The sequence below is a fragment of the Chamaea fasciata genome, unplaced genomic scaffold (assembly GCF_029207755.1).
Source record: "Chamaea fasciata isolate MVZ Bird 193981 ecotype frontalis unplaced genomic scaffold, bChaFas1.0.hap1 SCAF_15, whole genome shotgun sequence".
In the NCBI taxonomy this organism is placed as follows: domain Eukaryota; kingdom Metazoa; phylum Chordata; class Aves; order Passeriformes; family Sylviidae; genus Chamaea; species Chamaea fasciata.
This window is the reverse complement of record NW_027094100.1, coordinates 17,946,466-17,961,490: the sequence shown is the minus strand read 5'-3', so window position 1 is coordinate 17,961,490 and position 15,025 is coordinate 17,946,466. Positions and strand designations below refer to the sequence as shown.

The 15,025-nt window shown below is 57.1% G+C and overlaps 2 protein-coding genes across 2 annotated transcripts; both read left to right on the top strand.

The window, feature by feature from the left end:
* Positions 1–1,862: 1,862 nt before the first annotated feature.
* LOC136297534 (uncharacterized) lies at positions 1,863–2,963 on the top strand. The gene has a single exon (XM_066197475.1). It carries the CDS (start codon positions 1,863–1,865, stop codon positions 2,961–2,963), a length of 1,101 nt encoding a protein of 366 aa, XP_066053572.1.
* Positions 2,964–5,691: 2,728 nt separating this feature from the next.
* On the top strand, positions 5,692–8,325 carry TLX3 (T cell leukemia homeobox 3). The gene is made up of 3 exons (XM_066197102.1): positions 5,692–6,141; positions 6,525–6,768; positions 7,341–8,325. The coding sequence occupies exons 1-3, from the start codon at positions 5,712–5,714 to the stop codon at positions 7,549–7,551; spliced, it is 885 nt and encodes a 294-aa protein (XP_066053199.1). The 5' UTR covers positions 5,692–5,711; the 3' UTR covers positions 7,552–8,325.
* The last annotated feature ends 6,700 nt before the right edge of the window (positions 8,326–15,025 follow it).

Here is a 15,025-nt window from a genome sequence, read left to right as displayed (position 1 = left end):
TGTATTCTGAACTGAAATAAAGTCTTAGCTTTTTAAATATCACAGTTAAAGTTACCAACCCCACAAAGATGTGTTTTGGAACAGGGATTGAAACCACTAAGGCATGTTCATTTGTCAGAGGCTTCAGAACCCATTAGCATTGGGTCTCTGAGTGGGGTTTAACTTCTTCCACCCACTGGGACATGGAGGACAGAGAGTTTTACTGGAGTCTGTGTGTTTGGAGTCTTGGGCAGGGTTTATGGGGCAGGTGTTCCAATCTCCTCCATGTCAGGGCATATCCCTTGTTCTGATGGGGAAAAGGCTGCTGAGGGCAAAGTTCCACCACCCTGCCCTCCCCTCTGCCTTCATGGGGTGAGGGGAGGCAAAAGGAGCACAGCCCTCCAAACCAAAGGAAGGGGCAGGGAGGAATGACCTTTGTGTCTGCAACACCAGAGCTCTTCCCTCAGAAAAAGAGCAGCTGATTTAACCCTTGTGGGCTGACCAAAAAAATGGTGGTTTTTGTCAGCTCTGCTGTGCACCAGGAGCTGAGTCCTGAGGCCTGAGCCCAGTGCTGCCCCATGAGAGCACAGCCACAGGCTGGCACCCGGGATCCCACTCCATCCCTGGCATGGGGCAGCCAGGGCTCTGCTCTGACATGGGGCCTGTTGGCCACGGTGGCCCTCACCCAGGGGGCTCATCACTGACCAGGAGGACCCACAGGGTCCCACTGAGCCCTGCAGAAGGTACAAAGGTCAGGACCACATCCCCCTTCAGTGCACAAACCTCAGCCCTTGCCTGCCAGTGCCCTCCACAGTTGGGCGCAGCTGGCTACAGGCAGAGCTCAGGCAGCACGTAAGCTGCTTCTGGCTGTCCTGCCCCCCTTCCCCTGCTCATGCCAGGACACAGATCACACACATCCCTCTTCAGCCTGAACACCAGCATCACCCATCAGCTCCACAGGAATGCTGCTTCCAGGGCTATGGCTGAAAAGCAGCGTGTGTCCTCTGTCATGCTGAATTCCATATTATGTAATCACTCCAAACCCTGTTGGGTTTATGCAGCAATATTCATCCAGAAAAGGCTGTGGAGAACAGGACTGGCCTTGCCCAGCCTGAGACTCCCTGCCAAAGACAGGAGCCACAGCAGGAACGCTGGAGCTACAGCAGGAACATCTCAACATCTGCTGCTGCTTCCTGGTGCAAGGGGTCATTAGCAGTGCTCATCACATTGTTTTAATATCTCATTCTACAGGAAGCACTTTTTAAAAGCTGAACGGTGGCATTGACCACTGTCATGCACATGGTGGGGTCCTGCAAGGACATGGCACTGCAAGGACACCCTCCCTCCAGGGCCTTCCTTGTTTTGATCCCGAGGACATCCCTGCAGCTGAGGAATGCCATTACCAAACCTAGTGACCATGCCAGGCTGCAGCACATTCCCTTCATGTCACCTCCATGGCAGCCAGGCCTGGGCCTGGGTTTCAGGCATGAGTGAGACAGTTGCCACATCTCTGTCCCCAGTGACTCCCAGTGACAGACTGGATGGGGGACTCTTCTGTCCAGCTTTAGTTACTTTTCTCCCAGCTTAACCCTGTCTCCCCATACCTTTGCAGGTGACTGGGAGCAGTGCTCTCCACCCATGGTCAGTCTCTGCGCACAGGCATCCTGGCAGAGCTGGCTCAGCCATGGTCCCTGACAGTCCCAGGGAGCTGTGCCCCAGCATGGCAGGGCTGCATGGTGTTCCTCTCTGCCAGCACCATACACTTGGCTTCACATCTCAGTTAATACTTGTACAATAAGCAGAACTTCACAGGGAATGACAATACCACAGCAGCCTTCACACACACCTCCAGAACTGTCCCTTCCCAACCCCCTCCTGCCTGCATGGCTCTGGTGGCTGCCCACTGGTGCTGTCCAGCACTGTCCCCCTGGTGCTCTTTGGCCCTGTCCCCCTGGTGCTGTCCAGCACTGTCCTGCACTGTCCCCCTGGTGCTGTCCAGCACTGTCCTGGTGCTGTCCAGCCCTGTCCCCCTTGTGCTGTCCAGCACTGTCCTCGTGCTGTCCAGCCCTGTCCCCCTGGTGCTGTCCCGCCCTGTCCCCCTGGTGCTGTCCAGCACTGTCCTGGTGCTGTCCAGCACTGTCCCCCTGGTGCTGTCCAGCACTGTCCTGGTGCTGTCCAGCCCTGTCCCCCTGGTGCTGTCCAGCCCTGTCCCCCTGGTGCTGTCCAGCACTGTCCTGGTGCTGTCCAGCACTGTCCCCCTGGTGCTGTTCAGCACTGTCCCCCTGGTGCTGTTCAGCACTGTCCCCCTGGTGCTGTCCAGCCCTGTCCCCCTTGTGCTATCCGGCACTGTCCCCCTGGTGCTGTCCGGCACAGTCCCCCTGGTGCTGTTCAGCCCTGTCCCCCTGGTGCTGTCCAGCCCTGTCCCCCTGGTGCTGTTCAGCACTGTCCCCCTGGTGCTGTCCGGCACTGTCCCCCTGGTGCTGTTCAGCACTGTCCCCCTGGTGCTGTCCAGCCCTGTCCCCCTGGTGCTGTTCAGCACTGTCCCCCTGGTGCTGTCCGGCACTGTCCCCCTGGTGCTGTTCAGCACTGTCCCCCTGGTGCTGTCCGGCACTGTCCCCCTGGTGCTATCCGGCACAGTCCCCCTGGTGCTGTCCAGACCTGTCCCCCTGGTGCTGTCCAGACCTGTCCCCCTGGTGCTGTCCGGCACTCTCCTGGTGCTGTCCGGCCCTGTCCCCCTTGTGCTGTCCGGCACAGTCCCCCTGGTGCTGTCCGGCACTGTCCCCCTGGTGCTGTCCGGCCCTGTCCCCCGGGGGCTGTCCGGCACAGTCCCCCTGGTGCTGTCCGGCACTGTCCCCCTGGTGCTGTCCGGCCCTGTCCCCCGGGGGCTGTCCGGCCCTGTCCCCCGGGGGCTGTCCGGCACTGTCCTGGTGCCGCTCGGCACTGTCCTGGTGCGGTCCAGCACTGTCCCCCTGTGCCAGAGGTAGGCCATGCCATGTTTTGCGGCGCCATGCCTGGGGCGTGGCCAGAGCCCAGCAGGGTGCGGGCTCGCTTCCCCGTGATGGGAAGCTGCTTGGCTGCTGGTGCCCTGTGCCTGCCCGGGGGTCCCGCTGCCTCCCTGCACCCGGTGGAGCCAGCCCTGAGCTGGCTCTGGCTCCCCGCTGCGGTGCAGAGTAGCCCGGGTTTGGGTGGGCACGTCCACTCCTGCCCCAGCACCACTCCCAGGCCCCCGGCCGGCCCTGGCACTGCCGGTGGTCGCAGCACCGGGTCGCGCCGTCGGGGCCGCAGATCCGCTCGCGGCGCGCGGACGCGGCGCCGGGTGGGGAGCCCGGCACGGAACCACGGAGCGCGGCACCTGGCAAAGCGCAAGCGGACTTTCGGTCGGAAGGAGCCGCGGGACTGTGCGGAGCCGTGCGCGGCTTTTCGGAGTTCTGCGGAGCCGCGCGGGGTTCCGCGCGGGGTTATGCGGGGCTTTGCACGGGGTTCTGCGCGCCCCCCGCCCGCAGAGGGGCGAAGGAGACGGCGCGGCTGCGGGAGAGCTGCATTTAAGGATACCATACGTCCGGGGTTATTAATTATAAAACATAATTAAAGTAAAACTGCAGAACGTCAACATATTAAATTTAAAAGCTAATATTAAAATATCGTTAATATTTAATAAGGTAGCTGAGCGTTACAGAGCTGTACGCTGATACTCTATATTTAACTGTGTAAAACCAGGAGAGTTTTCCCAAAGAAAAATGTATTGTTTAGCTGATTATCAAAGACTCTGTGATATATTATCCATTTCACAAAAATAATATAGATATCTTTTTAAATATAGTAATAAAAACATACTAGTGCCTTTTAAATATACTATTACTTACCACCCCTTTTCATATTGTACTATCACAGACACTTTGGAATTGGTTTAAAAGCACATCATTCATTATTCAAAGCTCATCTTTGCATATTATTCCAGCTCAAGTCTGCCAGGCTCCCTGTGAAATCGTTCACAAAATTGATAACAGCAGACACACACGCAATAAAAAGATCGCCTTGGGCAGCCCGAGCTCCCATTATGCAGATCGAGCTGCAATTTTCTCTAACAAAGCCTGCCCTGATCCAGGACTGGGTGGCACTTTATTTATTTATTTATTTATGTATCCTCCACCGGTTGCCTTTTTTTTTTTCCCTTTTTTTTTTTTTTTAAATTTTCTTTTCTTTTTTTTTTTTTTAATTTTTTCTTCTTCCTTCTTCTCCTTTTCCCTTCTGCCCCCGCCCCGTCGCGTCCCGCCCGCCTCGCCGGGCTGCCCGGAGCGGGGCCCCGAGGGCGGTGCGCCCGCGGCCACTCTGGTGGGATTGTGCGGCCCCGCACCAGCTTGCGGGATCGCCTCAATCGGATTAGCTCCGCTCCGGGCAGCGGCGGGTGATGGTGGCTCCGCTGCCTGCCGCACCGAGCGGGGACAATCCGATTAGGGCCGTCCGGAGCCGGGGGTGGCATCGGGCGGCTCCCCCGGGGACTGGGTGTTTACTGGCCGCGTTAATGACCGCCGGGCAAGGCGGGGCCGGTGTCCCTCGGTGCCCTGAGCCGGGGAAAGCCTTTCGACGGCCTCGGGCCGGGACGCGCCTCCGTCAGCGCTCCCGCCGAGGAACTCTGGGCGGCAGCTTCACCGCGGCCGTCGGACCCCGTCGGGGCAAGAGCCTACTCCGACCCCGCGACCCGTGAGGAACATGGGGGGGTCTCAGAAAAGGCACACCGGGCCCCGCTTTTGCCGTGGGGCCGCCGCGGGAGCAGAGCCGCGCGGAGCGGGGCCGGCGGGTGCCGCCGGGCGGGCTCCGAGCGCAGCGCCTGTCCCCGGCAGGTCGGTCCCTCATGCTGCCGCGGCCGGCGAAACGATTCGGAGCGTTGCGGGATTTGAATACTAAGATTTAAAAACTAATCAAGTCCTTCCTGTCACCGCTCCGGCATCCCGGGCTCGCCCTGCCAGGTGCTGATCAAATGCCATTACATTCTATTAACAGGGAAATTCTATTCCCTGTTTTCATTTCCCTTTATAAGAGGGAACTAAGTAAATGCACTGAGCATTATTTAATTGTTAATGCCTTGAGTCCCGTTCGGCCGTCAGGGACCGGCTGCCAACGCGCTCGGCAGTCGCGCTGGGCTCTGCAAATTAAGCCCAAACGGAATTTCGCCCTGTAGGGCCCCGGCCGCCCCCCCAGCCCGGCCCCGGGCAAGATCTCGGCCCACCGCTCCGCGCTGCCGTCGGGGCGGAGCCCCGGGCAGCCGCGGGCTGCAGGGACCGAGTCCCGCCTCGCAGGGTGGCCTCGAGCCGTCGGGGCCCGTGACGGGGTGGGGCCGGGGCGGGGCCGGGATGGGGCCGGGATGGGGCCGGGATGGGGCCGGGGGGAGAGCGGCGTCCCCGACGTGCGGCCCTCGGCCCCGCCCCCGCCCCGCGCGGGGCCATTGTTCGCGCGCCCCTGTGATGTCACCGCGGCGGCGGCGGCCCCCGCGCCCGGGCGCGAGGCCGGTGCGGGGCGGCGGCAGCCAATGGGCGCGCGGAGGGCGGGCGGCGGCGGCCAATGGCGGCGGCGGGGGCGCACGCGGCGCGGGGCGCGCGGCGGCCCCCGGGCGGTGACGGGGCGGCGCGCGCGCGCTCCGCAAAGTTTGGTGTCGGCGGCGGGGCCGGCCGGGCCGCGAGCGCAGCGCGAGCGGCGGCGCCTCCACAGCGGCGCGAGGGCGGCGGTGGCGGAGGATGGACCCGCCGAGGATGGACCCGCCGGGGCCGGCGCAGGGCCAGCACCAGCACGAGCCCATCAGCTTCGGCATCGACCAGATCCTCAACAGCCCCGAGCAGGACAGCGCTCCCCCGCCGCCCCCCCGGGGCCCCGACGGCGCGACCTTCCTGGGCGGCCCCGGCGGCCGCGGCGGCGCGCCGTACCCGGCCCTGTCGGCCCCCTTCCCGGCCATCGCCGCGCCCTTCGAGGACTCGGGATCGTACAGTGTGAACCTCAGCCTGGCCCCGGCCGGCGTGATCCGGGTGCCGGCGCACAGGCCCATCCCCGGGGCCGTGCCGCCGCCCATCTCCAGCGCCATCCCGGCCATGCCCGCCGTGCCCAGTCTGGGCAGCCTCAACTTCCCCTGGATGGAGAGCAGCAGGCGCTTCGTCAAGGACAGGTTCACAGGTAAGGCGCCGGGGCGGAGCGGGCGAGCCTGCTCCCGACAACGAACGGAAGGGCCAATAAAAAATATAAAACGAAATAATAACACTAATGCGAATAAGAATAAAAGCAAAGGCGGCCGCTGGATGCTTCCCTCCCCCGCGCTCGCAGCGAGCCGAAAAATCGCTCTCCTCACGGCGTGGATAGCGCGGGGCGCCCCGGGGGGCGGCCGGGCCTCGCTCGTCTCCGCAGCTCTTCGACGAGAGGTGGAAGTGGGACCCCGGGGAGCCGCGGTCCCTTCGGGGGCCGGCGGGGCGCGGGCGGCCGGCGGGCAGAGCGGCGGCCCCGGGGGGGCGGCCGGCACCGTGCGGGCGCGGGGCTGACCCCTGTGCTTCCCCCCCGGGCAGCGGCGGCGGCGCTGACGCCCTTCACGGTGACACGGCGGATCGGTCATCCCTACCAGAACCGGACTCCGCCGAAGCGCAAGAAACCGCGGACATCCTTCTCCCGGGTGCAGATCTGCGAGCTGGAGAAGCGCTTCCATCGGCAGAAGTACCTGGCCTCGGCCGAGCGCGCTGCCCTCGCCAAGTCCCTCAAGATGACGGACGCCCAGGTGAAGACCTGGTTCCAGAACCGGCGCACCAAGTGGCGGTGAGTCCCGTGCCCTCGGAGCCGCCCCGTCCTGCTGCCGCCTCCGGCGGCGTCCCCCACCCGCCGCCCCGCGAGTCCCGCTCCGGCCGGGATCGCCCCCCTTGCCGGCTCCTGGCAGCCAAACCGTTGGGGTGAATTTTTATTATTATACTGTAATGATTAATAATATTATTATCTTTATATATTTCTTTTTTAATAGTCCCCCATTCGGAAAACGGGGGATTATTCGTAAAAACAAGGGATTATTCGACATAACGGGGAATTGTTTGAAGAAACGGGGAAATAATTTGAAAAAAAAAAACCGGGGGAACGTTGGGAGAAAAGGGGGGAATATTTGGAAACGGGATTACTGGGAAACGACGGGTTTCCAGGCTCTTCCCGCCGCCCACATTCCCTCCTCTGGCGGTCAAGCGGTGGCCGCCCGCCCGGCGGTGCTTGGCCCCGGAAGGACGCGCCGGCCGCCCTGCCTGGTCCCTGTGACCCCAGGCCCGGCCCCGGGCCGGCCGCTCCCGTGGAGTCCCGGGCGGAGCGTGCCCCGTGTCCGGGCGCGGGCTGAGCGTGTCCCCCGGCAGGCGGCAGACGGCGGAGGAGCGGGAGGCCGAGCGGCAGCAGGCGAGCCGGCTGATGCTGCAGCTGCAGCACGACGCCTTCCAGAAGTCGCTGAACGAGTCGATCCAGCCCGACCCGCTGTGCCTGCACAACTCGTCGCTGTTCGCGCTGCAGAACCTGCAGCCCTGGGAGGAGGAGAGCGCCAAGATCCCCCCGGTCACCTCCCTCGTCTGAGCCCGGCAGCCGGGGCACGCAGCAGACTGGCCCGCGGAGCACGGCCGGCGGCTCCCTCTGCCCCGGGGCCGCGGCTCCCCCGACGGGGCGGGTGGTGGGGCGGCGAGCGGCGCCAGCGGGGCTGACACCGGGACCGGGTCCGACCGGAGCCGGGCCCGGAGCCGCTTCCCCGAGGCCGGCGTGGAGCGAAGCCGCTTGTATATTTGTGTCGATGTTCCACTAGGAAGGGAAATATGTCACTTTTTGTAAGAAGTGTTAATACTTTAATTTATTTATGCATCGAGATTTTGGGCACTATTATTATGGAATTATATAAAACCTCGATTATTTATATCGAAATCTGAACACAGGTATTTTGTGTTGGCTTTGGAACAAAAGGCTATTTTTTTTTTCCTGTTCTGAGGATAGTGTAAAGAAAAAAATACCTCCCTATCACTTAGCGGAGGGGACTCGGTGGAGCCGGTGATGACTCATTAGCTTCGGAAAACCTATTAAACTGAAAAGCGGTAGCTCCCATCTGTCCCAGGTGAAGTTAATGTCAGCTGTAATTTATTCACCGTAGTAATAAGGGCTCCTTCCAGGCACCACACGCCGTTCTGTCCTCACCTTCCCAGCCGATGAGCTTTAGCGCCCAGAAACAGCACTCGCTCCCTGCGCCACCGGCTCTCGAGAAAGCGCCTTATGTTTCATAATAAAGAAGATTTGGGGTTGACACAGACCATGTATAATACTTTGTACTTGCCGAGACGTGTAAATAAACGTTTTCTTTACAAACGTCTCTCCGCTCCCTGCCTGCCGCCGCGCCGGGGAGAGCCGAGCCGAGCCCGCTGGGCCGGGCGCTGCGGGCCGGGCGGTGGCCGCCGGCCACGGCGGAGCCTCGGCTGACACGGAGGAGAGAAGCCGAAATTGGGGGCGGCAGAGAACCGGGGAGTGGGGCAGGGGCGGCGGGCGGATTCGGAGCGGGGCGGCGGCAGCGGGGCCGGCGCGGTCGTGAGCGGTGCTCCCGCTCTCTCCACCGGTGCGGAGGGAAGCGGCCGGGAGCGATCCCGGCTTTGGGACACGGTCGGCAGCGCGTGGGAGCGACGGGTGGCCGTGCGGGAGGAGTGCGGAGCCATCGCCCGCCGTAGCAGGCGCCGGTGCAGGCCCCGCCGGTCCCCGGTAATTTCTCCCCGTCAGCCACGCGCTCCCGACGCGCCTGCCGGCAGCGCCCGGCGGCTGTCTTCTCTGCTCATCCCGCCGGCAGCCGGACGGCGGTGGCTGGAGTCAAGGCTCCGGTGCTCGCCCCCAGCACCGTTGTGCGGGGGGTTTTTAATAACAACCTCCCGTAGTTCTCGGGCCCGGCTCCCCTGGCCTCCAACAACGGGGGAAGCTGCAAAACTGACATTTTTAGAAAGCAGCCACGGCCAGGTGGGTTTCCCCCAGCCATGGGCAGGAGCCGTCGCTCCCTTGGTCGCGTTCCCGGAAGGGGGGCTCGGCAGCTGTCTCGGCTGCAGACCGGCCCCGGTCACTGAGAGGCTGCAGGAGTGTAACGCTGTTCCCAGGCTCGCCGGTCCCGGCCGCGGCTGCGGCACAGGGCAATTCAGGGCCAGGCAGCCAAGCAGGGCGAGGGATGGAGAAAATATTTCCTAACTGGTTCTTTCCTCAGTGGTACCAGGGCACGGGCTCCGGTCAATTTGGTTTGTTGGGAGCAGGCTGTGGAGGGCCCACGGCAGGGTCAAATCCAGTCACACCGGGGTGATGGTGCTGGGCCCGACTGGCCCGATTCACCAGCCAGAATGTGCAGCCTAAGCTGAAACAGCGATTGAGAGAAGTCCCTGGCAGGGAAGGAAGAGAAAACAACGGGGAGATCTCTGCCAGTCAACAGAATGCAAGGGATCGCTGCACTCTGGTTCTCTGTCTCCACCAGCTCCCCACCAGTGCTGCGCCCCAGCCCCAGCCCGGCCCTGTTTGGTGCATTCGTTATCCCACCGCCCTTCACTGCACGGCGATGCCGGGGCTGCCAGCCCTCGGCCTTCCCATTTGCATCAGCACTGAATGCAGGGCAGAGAGCGAGAGAACCCACCGGTACCGTACACAGAACAGCCCTGAGAAACCCCAGTGTCAGTGAAAGCGGGGAGGAATCCAGTTCTGAGCGGGGATGGAATACACGGACACACATATTCACGTGTGTGTTGCTGTCGCATTCTATCTGCACCATCGAACATCTGTAAAGTGCATTTTGTTCAACATATCGTTGTTCTTTAACTGTTCGAACACCCCATAACTATAAGCCTCAATGTCCCCGATTTCCATGCAGTTTCCCCCAGGCTGCTATAAGTCCAGGAGCACTATATTTGCAGAGAGCAAAATGCTGATACATTCTGCCGGAACGGGCTTTGTGGCGGGTGAGGATCCTGCGCAATGCCACGGGGTGCTTACAGCCCTGTAATGAACGGCAGTGTGTCCGAGCTCGGCGGGGACAGCCCAGGGGGTCCCGTCGTCACTGCTGCCCGTGGGCTGTGCCACAGGCAGCAGGATTGAGCCTCAGGGTACCCCAATTTGTCAAAGGATTTCATAAACTGCAACCAAACTTCCATTTCAACCATCTGAGTAGTCATCAAATAGCAGGATTTATGTCCCGCGAGCTGCTTTGGGCTCGCTGGTGTCTGTGGCTGGTGTCTTTGTTCCCGAGGAGCCGTTTCGAGGTGCAGTTTGAGCTGTGCTGAGGACGAGGGACACAGGCTGCCACGTGCATCTGTGTCTCGTATGACAAGAGTGTGTGGACAGTACGGGGTGGGGGGGATTCCAACATGTGCGGTCGTGCTGAAGGGGCACAAGTGGGGGTTACCTGCAATTACTCTGCCCAGTTAATCCAGTGTTTACAGAAGCCTCAGGGAAACACCAATTGGAACAAACACACAGTACTTCTCCCTGTGGACGAGAGCAGTGTTCCCTGCCAGCCTGGTTCAGGTGTGGCGGGATTGTCTGATAGTCCCTGCTGTGTCTCTCTGAAGGTCTGTCAACAGAGAGAGATGCCTGAAGGGGCCTGCACGGACTCTAGACCCTACCAGCTTGAGCCTTTTCATCCCAGGAATTGTAATTGTGGAGGACAGGACACATTCTGGGAGTGGGCTGGCTGTTGTCCTGATCCTTTTGATTGTCCTGTCCACATTTTGCACTTGGGCTCTGGAGTGGACAGCTTAAGTCGAGCTGTTGTGTATGGGCAGCCGTTTGACTTCCCAATTTCTGAAACACCCTCCTGGCAGCACAGGCCCTGGCTAGCTGTGGGGGAGCATGGAGGGAGCATGGTTTATCTCTCACCTCTCACTCATCACTAATTGCTCCTGTACTTCCGTGCGAGACTCCTTAAAGCACTCCAGTCAGCCGAGGAGGTCAGTGGTGTGCAGGCAGGGTGAGGGCAGCAGCAGCTCCTGCAGCTGTACTGCAGCATGACTGTTTCAGGGGGAGTCATTTAAGTGTAGGCAGTGAAAGTCATGATGGAGATATTCTCTGAGAGTGCTGAAGATGCTACACATCCCAAACAAGCTGAGTTTTAATCTGTTGATGCTTGATGCTGCTATGAAATTGATAATTCTTAGCATTTGGATGATCTTTCCAAAGCAGTCTTAAATCTGCAAGTGAAATATCTCTGTGAATTTATGTTTTGAAAAGCCCATGCTATGTACATGAACTCCCCTGTATGGAAGTTTTAAGCCCAGAAAAACTTTATTGAACAAGGATGGAAAAAAGCAATGTGAATTAAGGATTATTGAACTGTCAGTGGGACTTAATTTTGGACAGGTCATTTTCCAAGCTTTGCTTAATTGTGTGTGTGTGAATGCTCTCCCAGGTAGGAGAATGTGTGTGTGAATGCTGCTTCCAGGTGGGGCTGAGCAGCTCCGTGGGTGGATGCACAAGGCAGAGCTCAGCATAACTGGAGGAACATCAGCCATCTTCTCAGAGCTCCTCCAGGCTTTGCCTTGAGCCCCAGCCTGAAGCAGCCCCTGTGCCATGCCCTCATGCACAAACCCTCTCTGGATAAAAATGGCTCCACAGTTTGCCTCTCTCAGCATTATTTTGTGCCCAGGGTATTAGATGTTACAAAGTAATGCGTGGTGATCAAATCTGTATAGGCAATTCCTTTCCTAAATGGGCCTTAAAATCAATGGGTTATTAGCTCTCCTCCACTCCGTGATGAAAGCCTGGTCCTGTTAAACATGCAAACTACACAATATTCAATGCCTTGGTTTACAAAAGTGTTTTGCTCAGCTAGGTCATAATTTAGCTCATTTATAGCTGACAGAAATAGTACTGAGATTTACATCACACCTCTGAACTTTCCTTGAAGCATATATTTCTGCACCGAAATCATTGCCACTGCTGAGGAGTAATCATCTAAGGGCTGTGACTCACCCAGGTGAGCACTTGCTCATGTAGCTGCTCCTCCTCAGTCAGTAGATTCCCTCCTTATGTGTTGCCTGAGCGAGTCGGACCAGGTGGGGGAAGTATTTACTTCCATTTGTTTCTATGCAGGTGGGCATTTTTTGAGGAAGAGGTATTTACACCCTTGGTTTAGGCTATTTGGAGCATTTCCCTTCAATGCCATATGTTTCCCTTGCCCATGCTTTTGAGTCTTTTAAGCTCCTAATATTTTCCTGACTCATCAGCAAAAGAAATATTTCTACTTGGTGCCCACTGGTTTTTGGGTATCTGAGCTTGTCTCCTGGAGGCACCCAGGTGGCTTTGATGGACAGAGCTATAGTGCAGTTTGTAGCAGTTTGGCACCTATATACTTCTCCCTCCTTTTTGAGAGGGGTCTCAGCATTTCTAGACATTTCAGATACCTTAAAAATCTGTTGTTAAGGTCAGAGCAGTAATGTCATTTAGATACATACTCCCATGAATTTAATTTAAGGATAAGAAATAAAATATTCTTCCCAGATTGTTGGGGCAATAGAATTCAGCTGCCTAAAGGCATTTCTGCATTGTGGATTCAGGAATGTCCACATGTCCTTTGTGGGATGTGCTCAGAGCTGAAAATGCTGGGAGTGCCAAGCAGAGACGTTTGAGAGGGATCTGTGCTCTTCAGGCAGCACAGATGGAAGTTTCCACACTTCTCCAGGAGGGTGTGAGCTGTGCTCTGCCTCAGCCCCATAAACTGTGTGATCACAGAATCCCAGAATGGTTTGGGTTGGAAGGGACCTTAAAGCTCATCCTGTTCCACCCCCTGACATGGACAGGGACACCTTCCACTGTCCCTGGCTGCTCCAAGCCCAGTCCAGCCTGGCCCTGGGCCTTTTGGTGTGGGTGATGTTGGGCGTCCATAGACTGTGCTCCACTGAGTGGGGCCGGAGCTTGCTGAGATGCTGAATGGGGCAGGCTCTAAACACCCTCACAAACTCAGACCTTCGGCCATTCTTCAAAAGATAAAAATAAAGCAAATAGAGAAATCTGCCTGTGGACAGTGGACTCCAGAGATATCCCAGTAACATCTGCAGTATCTATACAGACATCAAGGGTGCTGTGCTGGTCCTTGGTAAATGTTGTAAGCTGAGCCTGCAAGTATTTACCTCCTGGGAGTTCGAGGGAGTGATTTTGCACCTCTGTGGAACATCTCCCACTTCCATGTGAAGAGGCAGAGAGAGCAGGACCTTTGTTATTACCGGCATGTGGGATTTGCCAGGTCCTTCTCCGCTGCTCTGCCCAGTGGCAGGACCACAGGGGTCAGACCCAGCCAGTCCAATGTGCTTCACCCTAGCTTGGGCCAGTTTCCTGGAATGGGCAGATGGGAGAAAACCGCCCTGTCTCCAGCTCTGCTGCACATCTGAGCTCACTGAATGAATCTTTGCACCTCATCAGGTAATTCTGGATGGTACATGTTGACAGTGAGATGCATTTCACTCCATGCTATGACCAGTTTTCTTCATGAACCAATCCAAGTAGGAAGCAGTGCCATGGTAAATTGGCGTGAGCTCCGTGGCTTGGTAAAGGTCCTCCCATTTACCAGGAGGTTGGACTGTCTGGTCCATCATCTGTGTGCGTGAATCTCCAGCTCTCTGTTCAGGTGAATCTGCATTCTTTATTTCTTCTTCGGGACACCAGACATGATCTCATTGCCTTGGTTTTGTTATCTCTCATCTTTGGACTGAGTAGCAGCTGGATGGAGGGGATAAAATTCATACCATGGCTTGCCTACAGAAGTACTAGGCTTCTTCAATCTTTTGAAAATAGAAGGCCATGAACCTCTGCCAGGCTCCTTAAATGACTTAAACTCAATGCCACAAGTGTTCCAGAATGCCAAAATGATCCCATTAATTTGGCATCCAGTATGTGCTGCATTATACATACTAACTTCCATTGGCACATGCCACATCCAATCCATTAGTTGTGCACAAATGCACTTAAGTTTTTTATTGCTCTTAGTTTTGTGTCATCAGCAAAGAAAGGTAAAGTTGATCTTCATCTAAATCACTGACATGGATTATTGCAATTGATTACAACGAAGGAAAAGCTTTTCAAGTTTCAAAGTTATGTTGTCTTTTATTTCCCCAAGTAGTAATCTGTACTGTTTAAGTTATTGCACAAGAACTGTCTCAGTGAGAGCTACCCGTATTACATTCCTTTTTGAGAACATTTGTGTGCTAGACTGTTGTGATTCCCCAGATCTGTACAGAACTTTTATTCCTTCTGGTGGCAGAAAGGCACTCAATATTCTTCACTCAGTCCAGACAGAGAAGGAGGAAGAGGAGCATTAGCCAAAGCTAATGTTTGGGAAGTAGTGTTTTAATCTATGATTAGAAAAAGCCTATTTTATTTATGGTTTTATCCACCATTATTCCCAAGCTTAGCCTCCTAATTGGGTTGGTGTGTTACCTGTCTCAGGACACTTGTGACACCTGGGTATCCAGACAGCAGCACATAAGGGAAGGATGTGACCCAGCTTCATAGCATTTTTCTGACCAGTGATTATGTACAACTGAAAAAAAAAAAAAAATGAGGGGAGCTGTTCATCTGTCCTCCCAAATCACCCTGCTTGCTCTGTGCCAGAGCTGCTCCGTGCACTTCAGCCCTGCTTTACAGCTTGATGCCCCACAGCATTTACACGGTGCTCTCGTCAGGCAGAGACTTGCACCCAGACTAATCTTTGCACAGCCCAGGAGCCTTTTGAAATTATGGGGTTAAAATCAACTCTGTGTGTGCAAGAGTGATCCCTCAGCTTGAATTCAAGATTCTGAACTCCCAGGTACTTCCACAGGGCAGTAGGTCCCAACGTGGTTGTGAAAGACCCTCTGCATTTTCAGGGCAGCCTGGCAGTGCCTCTGCTGTGCTTCTCTCCACTGCTTCAGGTCTCTTCAAAACTTCACACCAGCTCTAAGGGCAGCAGTTCTTAAAACATGACCCTGAAACTTAACGGAAGGACTAATTTTTAGTTAATAAAGCTTGTGGTTTATGGACTAGAGTGATAGAGAAGGCTGGCTCAGTACAGAGCTGTTAA